Below are 16,326 nucleotides of genomic sequence, written 5' to 3'. Positions count from 1 at the left end.
GGATGCATCTACAGCAGAGACACCTGAACTTCCAAAATCCATCTCAAAATCACGTAGCTCGACGGGAAAACTTGAGATAGCATCAGTGTGCAATCTCTAAACACAAAGCAAGCCAATATAATCCCAAAGTTATGACCAGATCCATAGGTGTGCAGACCTGTTTCTTGCGAAGCTTGCAGATCTGCTGTTCCACCATGGTGATCTCCCTGTCCACGCGGTCCATGTTCTGGATCAGCTCCTCCTTGGAGAAGCGAGCCGGCACCAGATCCAAGTCAGGGTCCATATGGACCGGGCTCACGGGGGAGATTGGCTCCAGCTTCCCCATTCCACTTCCACGCTCCTACAGAAGCACAACAGATAGAAAAGCGGTGTATAATATTTTGATCAACTTTATGCTCTAGCAAAAGACAACACACATTAAACTCATGCAATCGAAGCCTGAATAGAGTGGGAAGAATGAGGACAAAGAGGAATATATCAAAAAGGAACTTCATGTGGTAAGACAAGTCTATATGATGTTTGGATACAACTGATCATAGACGGCAGGTCAGTGTAAGGTATCTGACATACAACAGAGCATGAAGACAGTCTTGATATGGCTTGACCATCTCAGAAGAATGACCGTGCACATTGCCCTTCTCTCTCCTCTTGAAAACATCCCCCGCATCCTCTGATTGCAAAGCCTGGAGGGTACTCTGTAAGAAATCATCCAAACATAGTCTGTGTATCCTTTGGGAAGGTAACACACGCCAGTAATTAAATCCTCTGGGTAATGAAAGCCAGCGTAGCGTCTCGGTGTCACTAGACCACACTAATGAATACGAGGTCACAGCCTCCCCTTGCCAGGATTATGCACAAGAGCACTGGCAGCTGGCTCTGTTTAAGTTTTTTTTTCTTTGTTTGAAATGTGAATAACTCGCTTTTAAAGGACACAGGGAGGAAATCTGAAGATCAAATATAGGAGGTACTTATTAGTCATGTCTTCTGGCAGACAAATGGATGGAAACGGTGTGTGCGTCAGTCACACAACACACAGTGTGGCTCATCAACTGAGCAGCTGTACTGATGACAGAGTAGAGAGAAGCAATCAATCAAACAACTGCTGATCGTCTAAGTCAGTGGATACATTCTGTGAGTATACACTCATAATATAAACCCCTCTACAGTACAGTGTGGACCATCCCTGATCTAAATAATAGAATAATTCACACCTTTCCAAGGTTGATAGGCAAAAAGTACTTTTTTTAATGGATACTGTGCTTTAGTTCATCTCGCAAGCTGCTCAATGGAAGAGGATTGGTACCAGGGGATTGAGATGAGGGCTGAATCTTTTTTTTTTTTTTTTTTGGATTGATCTGTCTATTACTATCTTGAATAATCCAGGGGTTTAAATGGGATTTGGAACCCAAGATCCCCCACACCAAATTCCATTCACATATTTAAAACTTCTAGTTCCTTTCAATAATCATCAGTTACTTCAATTCAATTCAATTTATAGTATCAAATCATAACAAGAGTTATCTCAAGACACTTTATAGATATAATATACTATAATATACAAATACAACAATACATTGTTGCTAGAGGTGTTGAAATGAATCAAATAATCGATGCATCGAATCGTGGACATGGACGATGCTGCATTGATAATCGGCCGGGCCATAATCGATTATTTCTGTTTACAATTTAATGAATACCTGACAACCTTTCTGTTTACATATTCTGTTATGTTTTGCACATTCAGGAAGTGCCATGTGCTCAGTGCTGTAGTTTTATGTATCCAATTTATTTAGTATTAGAGCACTGCAGAATGTTTTGTTTTTTAAGCTTGAAAAGCTAAGAATTAAATATCCTATATGGCTTTAATAGAAAAATGTATTTGACGCATCGAGATATCGAAGACATGATAATCATAATCGAATCGGGAGATTCACACCTCTAATTGTTTAATTAATTAATTTAAACCACTACACAGCACTTAAAGAAAACTCACTTTTAAAGCTAGTTTGCCTGTTACTCCCTTGTTAATGTTCTATTGAAAATGCAATAAAAACATTGTTAAAAAAAATTAAAAAAAAAAAAAAAAAAATGTATAAACATGCCAGGGCTACATTAACTTCCAGCAAACGTCACGGACAACGATGAGGGAAAAACAGTTTGACATATCTGTGTGTGTGTGTGTGTGTGTGTGTGTGTGTGTGTGTGTGTGTGTGTGTGTGTGTGTGTGTGTGTTGTAACTGAATACTGTATTCTCTCGTCTAGCTCAGCTAAAAACACATATGGCATATGTCAGTACGTTCATTACCGAGTTTGTAACCAGTAGGCTACGAACAAAGAGATCTTCATATCACCTGTTCAACTGAGTTTACCAGTTTAGATCATTATTATTATTATTATTACTACTACTACTACTACTACAGATGGTGTATCAGCACTTTACACCTCAGCCAAGTGTTTTGCGATATTTCTATTGCTTTAAATAGTAAATAATTTTACTTATCTGCCAATCTTATCAACTAATCGTTTAAAGCTTTAATTGAGATGACCAGGTCATTATTTTCATTTCACCTGAATGTCCCTTGATCTATCCCTGGGACCTGGGTCTTGGGCTTCAGGAGGCATTCTCTTGTTCAAAGTAAATGAGCTGCTTCTTAGAAATAACCATGAATCTAGGCTATTACGATGTTAACCTATGTGTTAAATGCTCCCAAACATTGTTGTAACAACAAATGATGCATTTGTCATCTCATGTTGTTTAGATCACAGTCAACCATGGAATTCATCGAACCAGACAACTTTTTCCCCAGTCATCACCGGTCCAGTTGCCTTCAGTGGTTTACCATGGACACCTTGAGTGTGCTGCCTTCGAAAAAACCCAGCACACAAAATCTGGTAGATCATGCTTTTAGCCAATTCTCAGTAATCCGTTCACATGCAAAGCAAGAGTGGAGCTGCTGTCACATGCATCCGTTTATGTAACAACACACGCACATAGTAAGAGAGGGCCCACTTGTTCTGCAGGGGCAGGATCTATCTTTTCCTGATCAGTGAGTGCATGCGTTTTCCCACTTTCTGCATGTATGTGATTAGTCTTGAGTTATAGCCATAACAGTCATAACTGATTGCATGTGTGATTCAGCTTGGGTTTGTAATGAAGGTTATGTAAGTGAGCTAATCTGGACAAGGCAGGCTGCGTTATAACCCCCCAGACTGCTGTGATTGAAAATGTCAGTGCCAGAGGATGTTGAGGGACTGTCCTAGATCAAGAAGCCCAAGTTTGCCAAAGCTGGTTAGTCACAAAAAGTCACCATACATAAATACAAAAAAGAAAAATAGCTCGAAGGATGGCTCGACTTTGTCTAAAACATCGTCCTTGGGTGCAACAACAGCACTACCTTCCTGACGTGTTACAGCTCAGCATGCCAGAAATTTCTCTCAGGGGACAAAAGCATGGTGATAAAAAAAAAAATTGCATAATTGCACAACCTGTGTGCATGTCATTACAATCTCACAGATTACAAAGAAGATTCAGAACCTGAAAAAAGAAAAATGTCATCATTGAATGGTGTACAGTGATTTTGGGAGAGGGTGTGTTTAATAGTGCAGGAGATTTTATTTATATAAAACTTAAATTCCTTTCACTCTTGCCTTTGTTGCCGCAGTTTTCTATTGGTAATGGCATTTGGGACTTTTTTTTCTTTTCTTTTTTTTTAAACTGTTGTGTTGTCCTTTGTTCTGCTGAAAACTCAAGGACAGTTAAGTGTCGCAAATGTTTAGAGAGAGTGTTTGACCATGAGGGACTTGATGGTATGAAAAATCTACGAAGCCAAAAGTAGCCTGTCCCCTGGTTTTGTGCCCTACACTGTCCTCTGTTCCTGTCAACAGTACAGCAGCACATCAACAGCTTCTACACCTGTGACATAGTGTGAAAAGGTCACAGGCCAATAGCTAAGCCCTTGGCCCAGCACAGTTTATTTCTTGCAGCGTTTCCTCTATGTTGATATTACCGCGGTGGCCCGCCACGTAAACATTTCCTCCGCCATGGTATCAGAAACAGGGCAGACGCACAACAGGGTTTCCGCTATGTAGCTACAGTGGGGCAAAAAAGTATTTAGTCAGCCACCAATTGTACAAGTTCTCCCACTTAAAAAGATGAGAGAGGCCTGTAATTTTCATTATAGGTACACTTCAACTATGAGAGACAAAATGAGAAGAAAAAAAACCTAGAAAATCACATTGTAGGATTTTTAATGAATTTATTTGCAAATTCCTCGGGAAAATAAGTATTTGGTCACCTACAAACAAGCAACATTTCTGGCTCTCACAGACCTGTAACTTCTTCTTTAAGAGGCTCCTCTGTCCTCCACTTGTTACCTGTATTAATGGCACCTGTTTGAACTGGTTATCAGTATAAAAGACACCTGTCCACAACCTCAAACAGTCACACTCCAAACTCCACTATGGCCAAGACCAAAGAGCTGTCAAAGGACACCAGAAACAAAATGGTAGACCTGCACCAGGCTGGGAAGACTGAATCTGCAATAGGTAAGCAGCTTGGTGTGAAGAAATCAACTGTGGGAGAAATTATAAGAAAATGGAAGACATACAAGACCACTAATAATCTCCCTCGATCCGGTGCTCCACGCAAGATCTCACCCCGTGGGGTCAAAATGATCACAAGAACGGTAAGCAAAAATCCCAGAACCACACGGCGGGACCTAGTGAATGACCTGCAGAGAGCTGGGACCAAAGTAACAAAGGCTACCATCAGTAACACATGCCGCCAGAGACTCAAATCCTGCAGTGCCAGACGTGTCCCCCTGCTTAAGCCAGTACATGTCCAGGCCCATCTGATGTTTGCTAGAGAGCATTTGGATGATCCAGAAGAGGATTGGGAGAATGTCATATGGTCAGATGAAACCAAAATAGAACTTTTTGGTAAAAACTCAACTCGTCGTGTTTGGAGGGGAAAGAATGCTGAGTTGCATCCAAAGAACACCATACCTACTGTGAAGTATGGGGGTGGAAACATCATGCTTTGTGGCTGTTTTTCTGCAAAGGGACCAGGACGACTGATCCGTGTAAAGGAAAGAATGAATGGGGCCATGTATCGTGAGATTTTGAGTGAAAACCTCCTTCCATCAGCAAGGGCATTGAAGATGAAACGTGGCTGGGTTTTTCAGCATGACAATGATCCCAAACACACCGCCCGGACAACGAAGGAGTGGCTTCGTAAGAAGCATTTCAAGGTCCTGGAGTGGCATAGCCAGTCTCCAGATCTCAACCCCATAGAAAATCTTTGGAGGGAGTTGAAAGTCCGTGTTGCCCAGCGACAGCCCTAAAACATCACTGCTCTAGAGGAGATCTGCATGAAGGAATGGGCCAAAATACCAGCAACAGTGTGTGAAAACCTTGTGAAGACTTACAGAAAATGTTTGACCTCTGTCATTGCCAACAAAGGGTATATAACAAAGTATTGAGATGAACTTTTGTTATTGACCAAATACTTATTTTCCACCATAATTTGCAAATAAATTCATTAAAAATCCTACAATGTGATTTTCTGAATTTTTTTTTTCTCATTTTGTCTCTCATAGTTGAAGTGTACCTCTGATGAAAATTACAGGCCTCTCTCATCTTTTTAAGTGGGAGAACTTGCACAATTGGTGGCTGACTAAATACTTTTTTGCCCCACTGTACATGTAGCAGCGGCGCACCTCCACTCCTTCAGCCGTTTATGTAAAGTCATAAAGTCGTAATTACACGACTCTGCAGAGCTGTGTTCTCTACTGAACTCAAGCGAACGGTCATCCGCTCTCTCTCCCCTTTAGGGTGAGCAACTGGAACAGTGACAGGACGTCATCACTCGCGAAGTCATGGCAACCAAATAAACAACAGGGCGAGTACTACTTGTCACTCAATATTAGGCAAAGAGACAAACGGCGACGAAAGCCGCGACATGAAATCCGCACTCACGCGGGTCCCGTGAAATATGACAGCTACAGTTTATTGGAAAATAGCGTTGTGGACACTGAAGTTGATGAATTTACCGTTTATCAGACCCCAGATGAGACAAGAAGCTAACGTTAGCGAATGCTGCGGTGACGGTCCCTCTGCCTTTGACTCCCCGCAGCAGGAGATGATGTATTCCTCCGACACGCTGTATTAGCGTTACTGCTTTAAAACCGTTTTCCAGGTTAGTGGGGGTGCATACCGCTCAAAACCAACATGAAAAACGTAGCTAGTAATGTTCACTCAGCGTTTTGTTTTGTTGTTAAACTGTGTGTAAAATGAGCGGTGACGTTAAATCACCTTACGGTACAGTCTATTTGCTGGATGGTTTGAAGGGAGCGGTCGGTAGCTAACATTAGCAGATAAGCCCGTACTTTGACGTTTTTCAGTATTTTGCAACCACTATTATGAAGATAACTGAAGTAATCGGATAAAAAGAGAAAATAAGGGAAATCAAATGGGTCAGGTGACTCTTAAAAAGTCTCTTTTAAATAATGATAATGGTTTCTTTGCCCAATAAAACTAAGTATGCAATATTTTTTACAGAATAGTTTATTTACATTTGCAACAAGTAAGATTAAAACCTCATCTACAAGAATGTGGCTCAAGCCTTAGTAAAGTGCTGCAACATACTGTATTTGACTGTAGTTTTGGTGACATAGGACATATCACTGTTCTATGCTCTGATCAACATAGGTTAAAAAAAAACAAAAAAAAACTACAGAATCCTTGCTATCACTTTCTGGATGTAGACAGTCTGGTTCGATATGCCAGGAATGCACCTGAACACACCTCCCTGTAAGACCAGCACGCCCATGGGCACACAGATGGGCGCAGGGGCATTTGCTATTTAAACGACGTGGGCCCTGGATGAGAAATTGACAACTGTGTCGGCCTTAAACTAGTAAAGATACCAACATATTTATAAAATACAAAATATAACCAATTCATTTAAGATAGCTGTCACATGTAATCTGTGGTTGTCAATGTTAGCAGATACTTTAGTCTGCAGTGTAGACTAAAAAGAAATCGCCTTCGGTATATTCATTTATGTGCTTATGGTTAATGTTTTTTTTAAACCATAGATGTTTGCATTTTGCAAAATGGACATTGCTGATGTCTTTTCTTCAATACACCTTACCTACAAATACATTGGCAATGTATGATACACTCCCTTGCCCAGTTAAGGTCAGGTCAGCGGACCTGCAGAGCAGTCGCCCATCATCAAACTTCTATATCTACCTACATTAGTATTACGAGAACCACGTTCCAATGTCTTTGTTCATCATCTGTGATGTGATAAGATGCAATTTCCAGACAGTCAAAGAAAGTAAAAGTCATAGTTAAATTAAAATCCTGTAGCACAGAGCGTTCCTCCTGCTGGGCTGCTGGCAGTGCTTTCAGTCACACTGGATGGTAGGAGAGGAGGCCGTACCTAAGTCTGGTTTAAAAGTAGTTTAGCCAAATTCATCGGCAGTCAGCACTGGAGCTGAGAGACTAGCGTCGCGCTCCCCGGCCTTGCGCTGACCTCCTTTTTCCATCTCCATCACAGTTAGTTTCGTGGTTTGAGACTTGGTTTGTAAAGTTTACAGCCGGCCCTGCCGTTGCTCTTGCATTGCTTTGTGTACAACGACACAGCAAAAAAGTCCAGTGATTTGAACAGATTTCAAGTTAACTCAGGGTCTTCGTGGCCATGACTCGATTCATCGACTTTTAGTGGGAATGGGGCCCTATACGCCAAAACCAATTTATCTGCAATAAGCAAATACTGGCAATGACAGCCCAGTCTATTTATTGGTCTGGCTCTAATCGCGAAGGAGGGGCAGCTAACTTGCATAGATCCATTCAGATAGACCGCCAACAGAGGTTTGACCAGAATCACTGTTAAAGTCTGAATGGGGTACTAGTCAACTTTGTCACATGTGGATTTCCACAACGGTAAACTATCACAGACAGCACTGCTTACTCTTTGAGCCATATAAGGCAAGTGTGACATGCATGGAAAATGTTTGAGAGCACCCGTGTAAAAAAGGACACTTCCAAGTCCCTCATTCTAATCTGATCTTATTTCCTTTTATATTCCTTTTCACCTCCACCTGTGCCTCTCTACACTTGCCCTTTGCCTTATTTTCACTTGCATCTTTCCCTCCATCCCCGCTATCATTTGGTGCACTTGCTCCGTGCAGTGAATGCATCTGACGTGACTTATGTAATGGGTTTACAGCCCTCTGTGCTGTAGGGAATTACTACAGCACAGAGAATTATTGCCATTCCTGAATATTTTCCTGTTAGCTTAAAAGTCAATGTTTTTTTTTTCCCCCTCTACCCTCCGTTATTGCCTTGGTGTATCCATTTACCATTCCACGGGTGTCTGCCTCCCCTGGCAGTTTGAAGCACTCAGTGTAATGTCAGAAAGACCTCCCCATCAGCAGCTCTACACTGCAAGCAAGTCTGTTTGATGTGCAGTTCACACAGTTTCATCCTCAGTCTTTTGAAATCTAGGTCAGCTCTATTATTTATTAATTGCTTTTTCACAACTCCCTTAGTCTTCCTACTGCTGCTCACAGAGCTCCAGCTCCTGTAATGCAGAATCTCCTTCTACTACTTCTGGTGTGGTATGTCTAATATAACCCTTGGCTCTGAAGGAGGCTGGCAGCATTAATAAAAAAAAAAAAAGAAGATTTAAGATAAAAGTTGTAAAATTGCCGTCACCTTATATGCATTGTGAATCATCATTTCTCAAAATCGTCTTGTAAATGTCCAACTTCTGAGGGCACCAACAGTGATTTCCCAAGATACTGGTACATAAAAGAATTAATTCTATATTTTGTCTACTTAAAAGCTAAACATAAAAATTGCTCTGCCATGGAAATGTTAATAAACCAAGCAATCAACGTTGGGTTGATGGGTTGTTGCAATGTCTGGCTATGGAGAAACTTACATATATATAGTGAAGGGGAAATACAACACTTTTGAGAAGATTTGGAGCTCATTTATGAAATGTGTATGCATGTGAAGTGTATGTTTTTGTATGCTATGTGAAAAATACAACAAACTATTATCACCTTAAGAATATAGACACATTTTATACTTTATTGGCTGTCATTCGTAGCCAGGTCAAGTACGGATTATTTTTCATTTGCTTGTTGACCATCTAGCTATTATCCCTCCAAACTGTAAATATGACATACTGTAATTCATAGTGACGACTGACCTTTCCCATATCCTCAGACCCTCCCATAGGCAATTGTGGCCGGTGGGATGAAGGCCTCATCATAGACTCTGGTCCCATCTCTAAACGAGGCCGTTTGATCTCTGCATACTCCACCTCTGATTGGCTGCTGGCCTCTGGCAGGTACATGTGCTCATAGCGAATATGCTGCTCTTGTCCTCTGCAAAATACAAATGTAGCAGATTAGTGAAAAGTATGGAAAGCGACTTAAACACTTCGATAAAGAGTAAGCTACAGGCAAAAGTTGTTGATATAGGGCTTGAGCAGTGTTGGGGAGTAACGGAATACATGTACCGGCATTACGTATTCAGAATACAAATTATGAGTAACTGTATTCTGTTACAGTCACAATTTAAAAAGTTGGTATTTAGAATACAGTTACATTGTTGAAATCAATGGATTACATGACGATACTTTTCTGTTTCACGAGTTATTTACTATCTAACTAAATTAAGGCAACTCCATGCATTTCCCAGAAGCCCCAATATGAAAACGAAAAAATGAGCTATTTGCGTGATCACTGATAGAGGTAGAGATGGAGGCGGAACCGGCACAACAGAACCAGGGCAGGAATGCGTTTCTATCTTGGAAATTCAAACACCATTTCATATTAAAGAAAGAGAAGAGAGAATGAAATATAACTGTGCACTGCAACCTCTGCTTGCCAGCAACCAACTTCCTTTCAGCGTCCAAATTACTCCACCTCCAACCTGAAGAAGCATCTTAAAGTAAGTTATTTTTAGCCAAAGGTAGTCGTCTGCTGTAGTTTTACTGGTCACCTTGCTATTTTATAGTTGACGTGTGACTTGACATTCTACTACATGCTGATTTACTAGCCCCAGAGCCGTTGAAAGACTGACTAGCCCCGTTTGACATGGTAGCTAACGTTAGCTAAAATTAGCTCGTGGTAGCAAGACTGTGGTTAGATTTTTGTAGTAGGCTATGCAGTTCGGGACTACAAACACAAAAATGTATCTGCTTGTTCATGTACACATTCAGCCAGTTGGAACAGAAGAACACACCAGCATAGGCCTGTTTAGTAAGCTGTATGTGCTGGCCGCATTCCTACACTTATAAAATGCAATTCAATGCGGAAGTAATCCAAGTATTCAGAATATATTACTCAGATTGAGTACCGTAATGGAATACACTACAAATTAAATTTTTGGCCATGTATTCTGTAACGGAATACGTTTTGAAAGTATCATTCTCAACACTGGGCTTGAGATGCGTTTTTAATGTTAACGGCTGATGAAAAAAACGTCTGATGAAGACAGGTAAAAAAAACTCAATCACACAACGGTTTTTTTCCTTTTTCCTTGATATATTGGTGTCATGCTAAATATCTGCACTTTAAAATCCACGAGTTATCATGTGTAGTTACATGCTAACAAGCATGTTAACGTACCAAAGTTAGCAGGGACTTATAACTTCAATCAAAGTTGATAATTTAGGAGGGAGGGACTACTCCCAAAGAAGAACGAACGGAAGACAGGGAAAATGTGTGAAGTTTGACTATTACTGTAGATGCTAAAACAGACCTCCGTATTAGAAAATATACTTTCAAAGCATACTCAGGCAATAGCTGCAGCAAAAGGAGTGAGACCAATGAAATCAATGGACAAAAGAAAAAAAAACTGTTAAAATACAGGTGTTACTACGGGTCAAACTGATATCCCAGGTTGAATCATCTGAGATGTGAAGACGTCAATAATATTGAGGCAAAATTGATCTTTTGAGCGAGAGACCAGGCATGATGCAGGTTTTGAACATGATGGCAAAATCAAATCCCATCAATACAGGCTACATGTAACCACACAAAGACACATTTGTACAAAAGCACAAGATGACCGGAGATCAGGCTAACCTAAATCTTTACTGTTGTGTTCAAGGCACACACACGCCAGCTGGCTTGATTTGATTCAAACAGAATCATCATAAAGTATTCACTGAAGACCATTTTCTGCAAAATAGGAACATGTAATGGGGCACTTGGTAGTGGAAAGTGGAAAGAAAGGGAAGCAAGGACATTGGAAATGGTGACTCACTGTAACACTAGTATCTAATGGTTTTAAATCTAGCAGCATATGGTAGAGCGGCTCTTGTGTGAGGTTTTGCAGGTATTGCTAGGCAAAGAAGTGCTTTGTTTAGACTTGCAATAGAGCTATGGCACTCCCTATACAGTACCCCAAAACTAGAACTGATCTGGATGGCCGGGAATGCTAACAATTACACTAACAGCCACCGGAAAAGGGGGGGCGCACCATACTGTAATGTGATCCGGTCATGATCTGCTGCATGTGCGGTGCTAGTATAAACCACATTCTGCATGTGTTCATCATTGGTGGGGATGGACAGCAACGCGCTAACGTGCACCAGTAAAATGGACCCTTGGTCTGTAATCAAATGACTGAATGTTAACTGCACTACTTAGATTTTGATTTTTTTTTTTTTTTTTTTTTTTATTAGCCCACTTGTAAATGGCTCTCTGTTCTTTTTGAGGGAACAGTTTTCTCAAGTCTGCCCTGGGGGCAGATGCCAGAATGTCAGTGACTTTGCTGCCAGTGTCAAAATGGAAGTGGCTTCTGAAAAGAAGAGGGAAAACACAACCATAATTGCTGGTCGAGGCCCACAATGGCCTAGTGTGTGGTTTCTTTATGTGCCAAAGAGCATGGAGCCCGTCTCTGCCTAGTGGGGTGCTGGTGGGATTGTGTAACAATCGAGACCATACTCCGACTAGACCGGAGATTCATATAAAAGAGATATGTCATGTCACTTATGTAATATGCAGGGCTAAATCTGCATGTTAAAAGATGTCATGGGGTGCTAAGGAAGGAAACGGATAGTGGATGTTTTGAGCGATGGCCTAAATAATACCTGGAAAAATAGGGGCCAAAATTAATACCCAGATGGCATGTGACTACTCCCCCCTGAAAACATTTTTCTCACTCATTCAGACGCACACTTCCTCATCTCCATAGAGGGATGGCACTTACATAATCACATCATCAACCTCCAGCCCACCACCGTTCTCTTCCCCTCCCTCCCCCTCTTTCTTTCTCCCTCTCCCTCTTGTGAACGTGCAGAATAATCTGCTCCCTGGGGAGGATTTGTCTGGAGGATGAGATAGAGAGATGCATGTAGAGGTGGGGGTGCAGTGTGTGGGGAGGAGATGGACAGGGACAACACACAAACCACCATTACTTTCTCACTGGTTTGGGCCCGATTATGACAAGAACAAGAGATCATGTTTGCTGATAGCAGCCTGTTATTGGTAAAGCACTATGGCGTTTTTGCGGGTTCCAATCTCTTGGTTGCTCCCCAGAGGAGCAGCTCCACAGCTGTGCACGGCACCGGGATGGTTAACAAAGGGGGAAGCCAGGCTAACTGCACTACAGCTGGGATGAATGAAAAGGAGTAAATGAGTAAGTGGACAGAAGAGGGACATTGGGTGGAGTCCAAAAACTTCTCTCTTCATATTGCTGAACAAAAAGCACATTACTCAATGGCCAAAGCAGCGGGCGACAGGGTCATTTACAACCGCTAAATGCTGGATACTGGAATAAATCAAAGCTATTTTCTAAAAATGGGAAGGGGTGGGAAAAAGCAATCGCTTCCGAGATGGATCATAATTTACTTTTGAGTAATTCAGTATTATTGCTTTGCACTCCTTTTCAGAATTCAAAGGGTTTACTTTTGAAACAATTACAAATGAAAAAACAGTTTTAAAGATTATTATAAAACAACTAAACGCATATAGCTATTTCAGTAAAGACGTAAAAGCGTTATTAAAATCCCCAAACATGTCATAAAGTACAGTGGACCATTTGTGCAAATATTTGAAAAGACACCGCCGTAACTATGCACACATCCGCATACTAAGGTCTGAATAAAAGCCTCTGTATACTACTTAACACCCATTTACTACATTACTCAAAGTTCACAGATAAATGACAAGAATAATCACATTCACAGCCCATAATCAAACTCATTTTGCATTATTGCAGCATATTTGTTTGCACTCTACTCTGTTGTGGGAAGAAAAAAAAACCCTGTGAAGTGGTTTCTCTGTCTTGTTATGCATGCTATAAAATGTATTCACTCCCTTTCTCAAGTAGCCTGGGTGATCTCAGACAGATGGCAAGAGGCGGAGTGACTGAGATATTGCCTGGAGTAAAGAGGAGGATGAAACAAACAACTAGCACAGTGGCTCACCAATGATTATACTGTTGTGGTTTTCTGACCTGTAATTAGGGTACATTTGGAGCATTAACTAAATAGCACATTTTCACTTTGTCTTCACTCCAAGACAATTTAAGAGGAGATGATGGATACATAGATCTATCATACTGAGAAGGAGATAAAGCCATTCTTAAAGAAAATAACAGTTTCTAAGGCTATGTTAGTGCCTACGTTCTCTGTCAAGAGTCCAAACAATCTTCAGCTTGCTACAAATGAAGACATGGTGTGAAGACTTATAAAAAGACAAGCACACATCTGAGAAGAAAACAGATTGAAGGATTGCCAGGGCCAGAATTACACTATTCAGACTCTGAATGAAAACATAGAACGGGGGCTTCAGACTGGATTCTAAGACCTCTAAAGGAATGCTGAAGGCTTGATATATTCAACTGAAAGACTCGCCACCCACAGACGGCTGCCATCAAGACCAGTGGTTTATTTCAAAGTCTTCACACAAAAAAAACAAGGGCTAACTGTGAGTCTCCCCTTTTGATATGGTGGATATTTTTAATCTACTGAAACACAACCACACTTCTCCACTCAAGACGTTGCACATGGCAACTGTCTTGCAGAAACTGGCATCATGTACACTGAGAGTGACTGCCAAAGCATCAGTGATTGAATGAAGGGTGTCTGCAAATCAGGAGCTGGTGGGTAGCAGTTGAACAGTATGGTGTTTATTTCTGTATCAACCCATGACCCATTGTTCCCACATTGTGGGCTAGGCTATGCTAACTGTTAAACAGGACCAACACACAGCTCTGGCCTTTACACTGAAGACTATAATCCCATCTGATTGATACTTAAAGGCGCCGTCACAACATGCAACGGCCACACACTGCGACAGTCAGTCATTCTACCATCTGCCGTCTGCTGCCGAAACTCCATTTCGTTCCAGAGGCTCGGGGTACCCAAATGTTTTGACATATTTATAAAGACAGCCCCCATTCCACACCCGACATTCTGTACATGTAACAAATATCTGGCAGCCGATTTCTAGGAAAATCAACACCGTAAAAATTTAATTTTGTTCTCTTGCACGTTTTAACATATGCAGGAAAATCTGCCATGGCAATCAACTGAGGAGAAAACAAATCTTGTGACTTATCCTCTGTGCATCATGTAAAATTCATGGCACGCACATAAATTATTCTATTTTTTTCTATTTTATTCTATTATAAAAAAGCATGCTATATAAATAAACAACTTTGGTAGGTACAAGACCTGAGTCTCCCGAGGGAAAGTAATATACATACAATGCTTTGCCTGACTTACTGTTGGTCTATTGAAGATGGCAACACTCTGTAAGCTCCAGTGCTCCGCAGAGCTGTTTAACACAACATAACAGAGGAACGGCTTGCGGATGCCAATTACATGAAGATTACACTTGGGGATGGTTAACAGAGGCAGGGGCTTTAGTAGAATAATACCGCATAAAAATGCAGCCTGCATGACGCTTCCATTGAGCATGCTTTGTCCCTCAGTCGTCAAGACTTAAAAAGGACAAATACATTAAAGGAGCAGCACTACCACTTCTAGGTGAATGGTATATGGTTCTTACATTGACTGACTGTGAAAAGCTATGAAACTAAAAATGTCACGTCATCTATAATCCCCATCAGGGGAGGATGTTAAATAAGATTAATAATGAAATGATGGTGCAATTTGTCAGATCTAGTTCAAGCAATTGAATGGCTGGAATATTTTCATGTAGTTATTTTTGTGCAACTTTCAATTTTTCTTTTAACATACTCCGAGGCTTGATTTGTACTGTAAATAATACTGCACAAATAAACGATACAGTATAAAAATCAGCAACCAGTACAGTAGGCAGGGTTTTTCCTACCATTACAGGGCTTAGGCGCATCACCAAAAGCTGTTTTGGGTAGCACCTAAGCCGAAGGAATGCAAAACCAGTGTGAGCATCAAATCTAACTAAATGACATGGTTAAGTGACTCAGATCTAATGATTGTAGTTGGTCCCCAGTGGACTTATTTAGTAAGTTTTGTCTTTAAGGTTTTTAAGTGTTATTTATTAATGATCTGCTCTAGCTTTTCCAATGTTTTAGACACATATATGGTAATAATAATGGTCCAAAATTATGTAAAATGTAATTAAAAAAAACACTAAATACGTGGACTTATGTCTTCCACAAACCTAGGGAAACACTGGTAGGTAATGGAAAAAAACGACAATGTAATTAAAAGCATTAGCAATCTAAACACCCTACCATCCAAAACAATGGCAATGTGTTGCATGTGAGAGAATATACCTTAAATATGAGCATGGTGCACCTACCTCTCATTCCCAGGCTGAAACTCCGAAAGTAAGGAGGGCCGGCGGCGATGGGGCTGGTTCAGGTGGGAGCTGTAGTCCCTGGCATGATGAGAGTGGTAGTCAACCAGTCCCACTTCCTGGAAAATAAACAACTAAGTCAATAAAAACATTTTAACATTTCTTTCCATCCCCTGCCTCCATTTGTTTCTTATACATATGGGGTAACCCACGCAGCTACTGTAAACTTGCCCCTCTGCCAGTCAGGGATTGGGGACACACCCTGTCAACCCTCATCTCATCCTGAATGTGATGAGAAGAGGGAGTGGTGGGATTAACTACAGATGCAGCTGTGGAGATCCTGAGGGGTTCTCCCGCCACGCGAGAACAAGAAAGGCCTTGCCAACACTGGAGGTCACTGAAAGAACTTCTACATCAGCTAGGGGCCTCTTCTTTGAAGCAAAGACAGCTCTGTCCCCGATACGTAGAAGAACAACCTTGATAATTAGGAGATGTTGGTGGAAATAATGGGGAAAGCCTTAATGTGATTCCATTATGACAACAT

At 41.1% G+C, this 16,326-nt stretch overlaps 1 protein-coding gene across 8 annotated transcripts in view; it reads right to left on the bottom strand.

Moving 5' to 3' along the window:
- ncor2 (nuclear receptor corepressor 2) overlaps positions 1-16,326 on the bottom strand; it is a 104,989-nt gene that overhangs the window by 64,996 nt on the left and 23,667 nt on the right. For all 8 annotated transcript variants that reach the window (XM_078250198.1, XM_078250203.1, XM_078250197.1 and 5 more), the window contains exons 3-5: positions 15,786-15,901; positions 9,227-9,404; positions 158-340 (exon numbers count right to left, since the gene is read on the bottom strand). In XM_078250198.1, coding sequence (XP_078106324.1) covers positions 158-340; positions 9,227-9,404; positions 15,786-15,901 — 477 coding nt within the window. The remainder of the gene's footprint in view (positions 1-157; positions 341-9,226; positions 9,405-15,785; positions 15,902-16,326) is intronic.

This window comes from Sander vitreus, chromosome 5 (genome assembly GCF_031162955.1).
Source record: "Sander vitreus isolate 19-12246 chromosome 5, sanVit1, whole genome shotgun sequence".
Lineage (NCBI taxonomy): Eukaryota > Metazoa > Chordata > Actinopteri > Perciformes > Percidae > Sander > Sander vitreus.
Note: the sequence above shows the minus strand (reverse complement) of the source record. Positions and strands in the feature narration are given on the sequence as shown.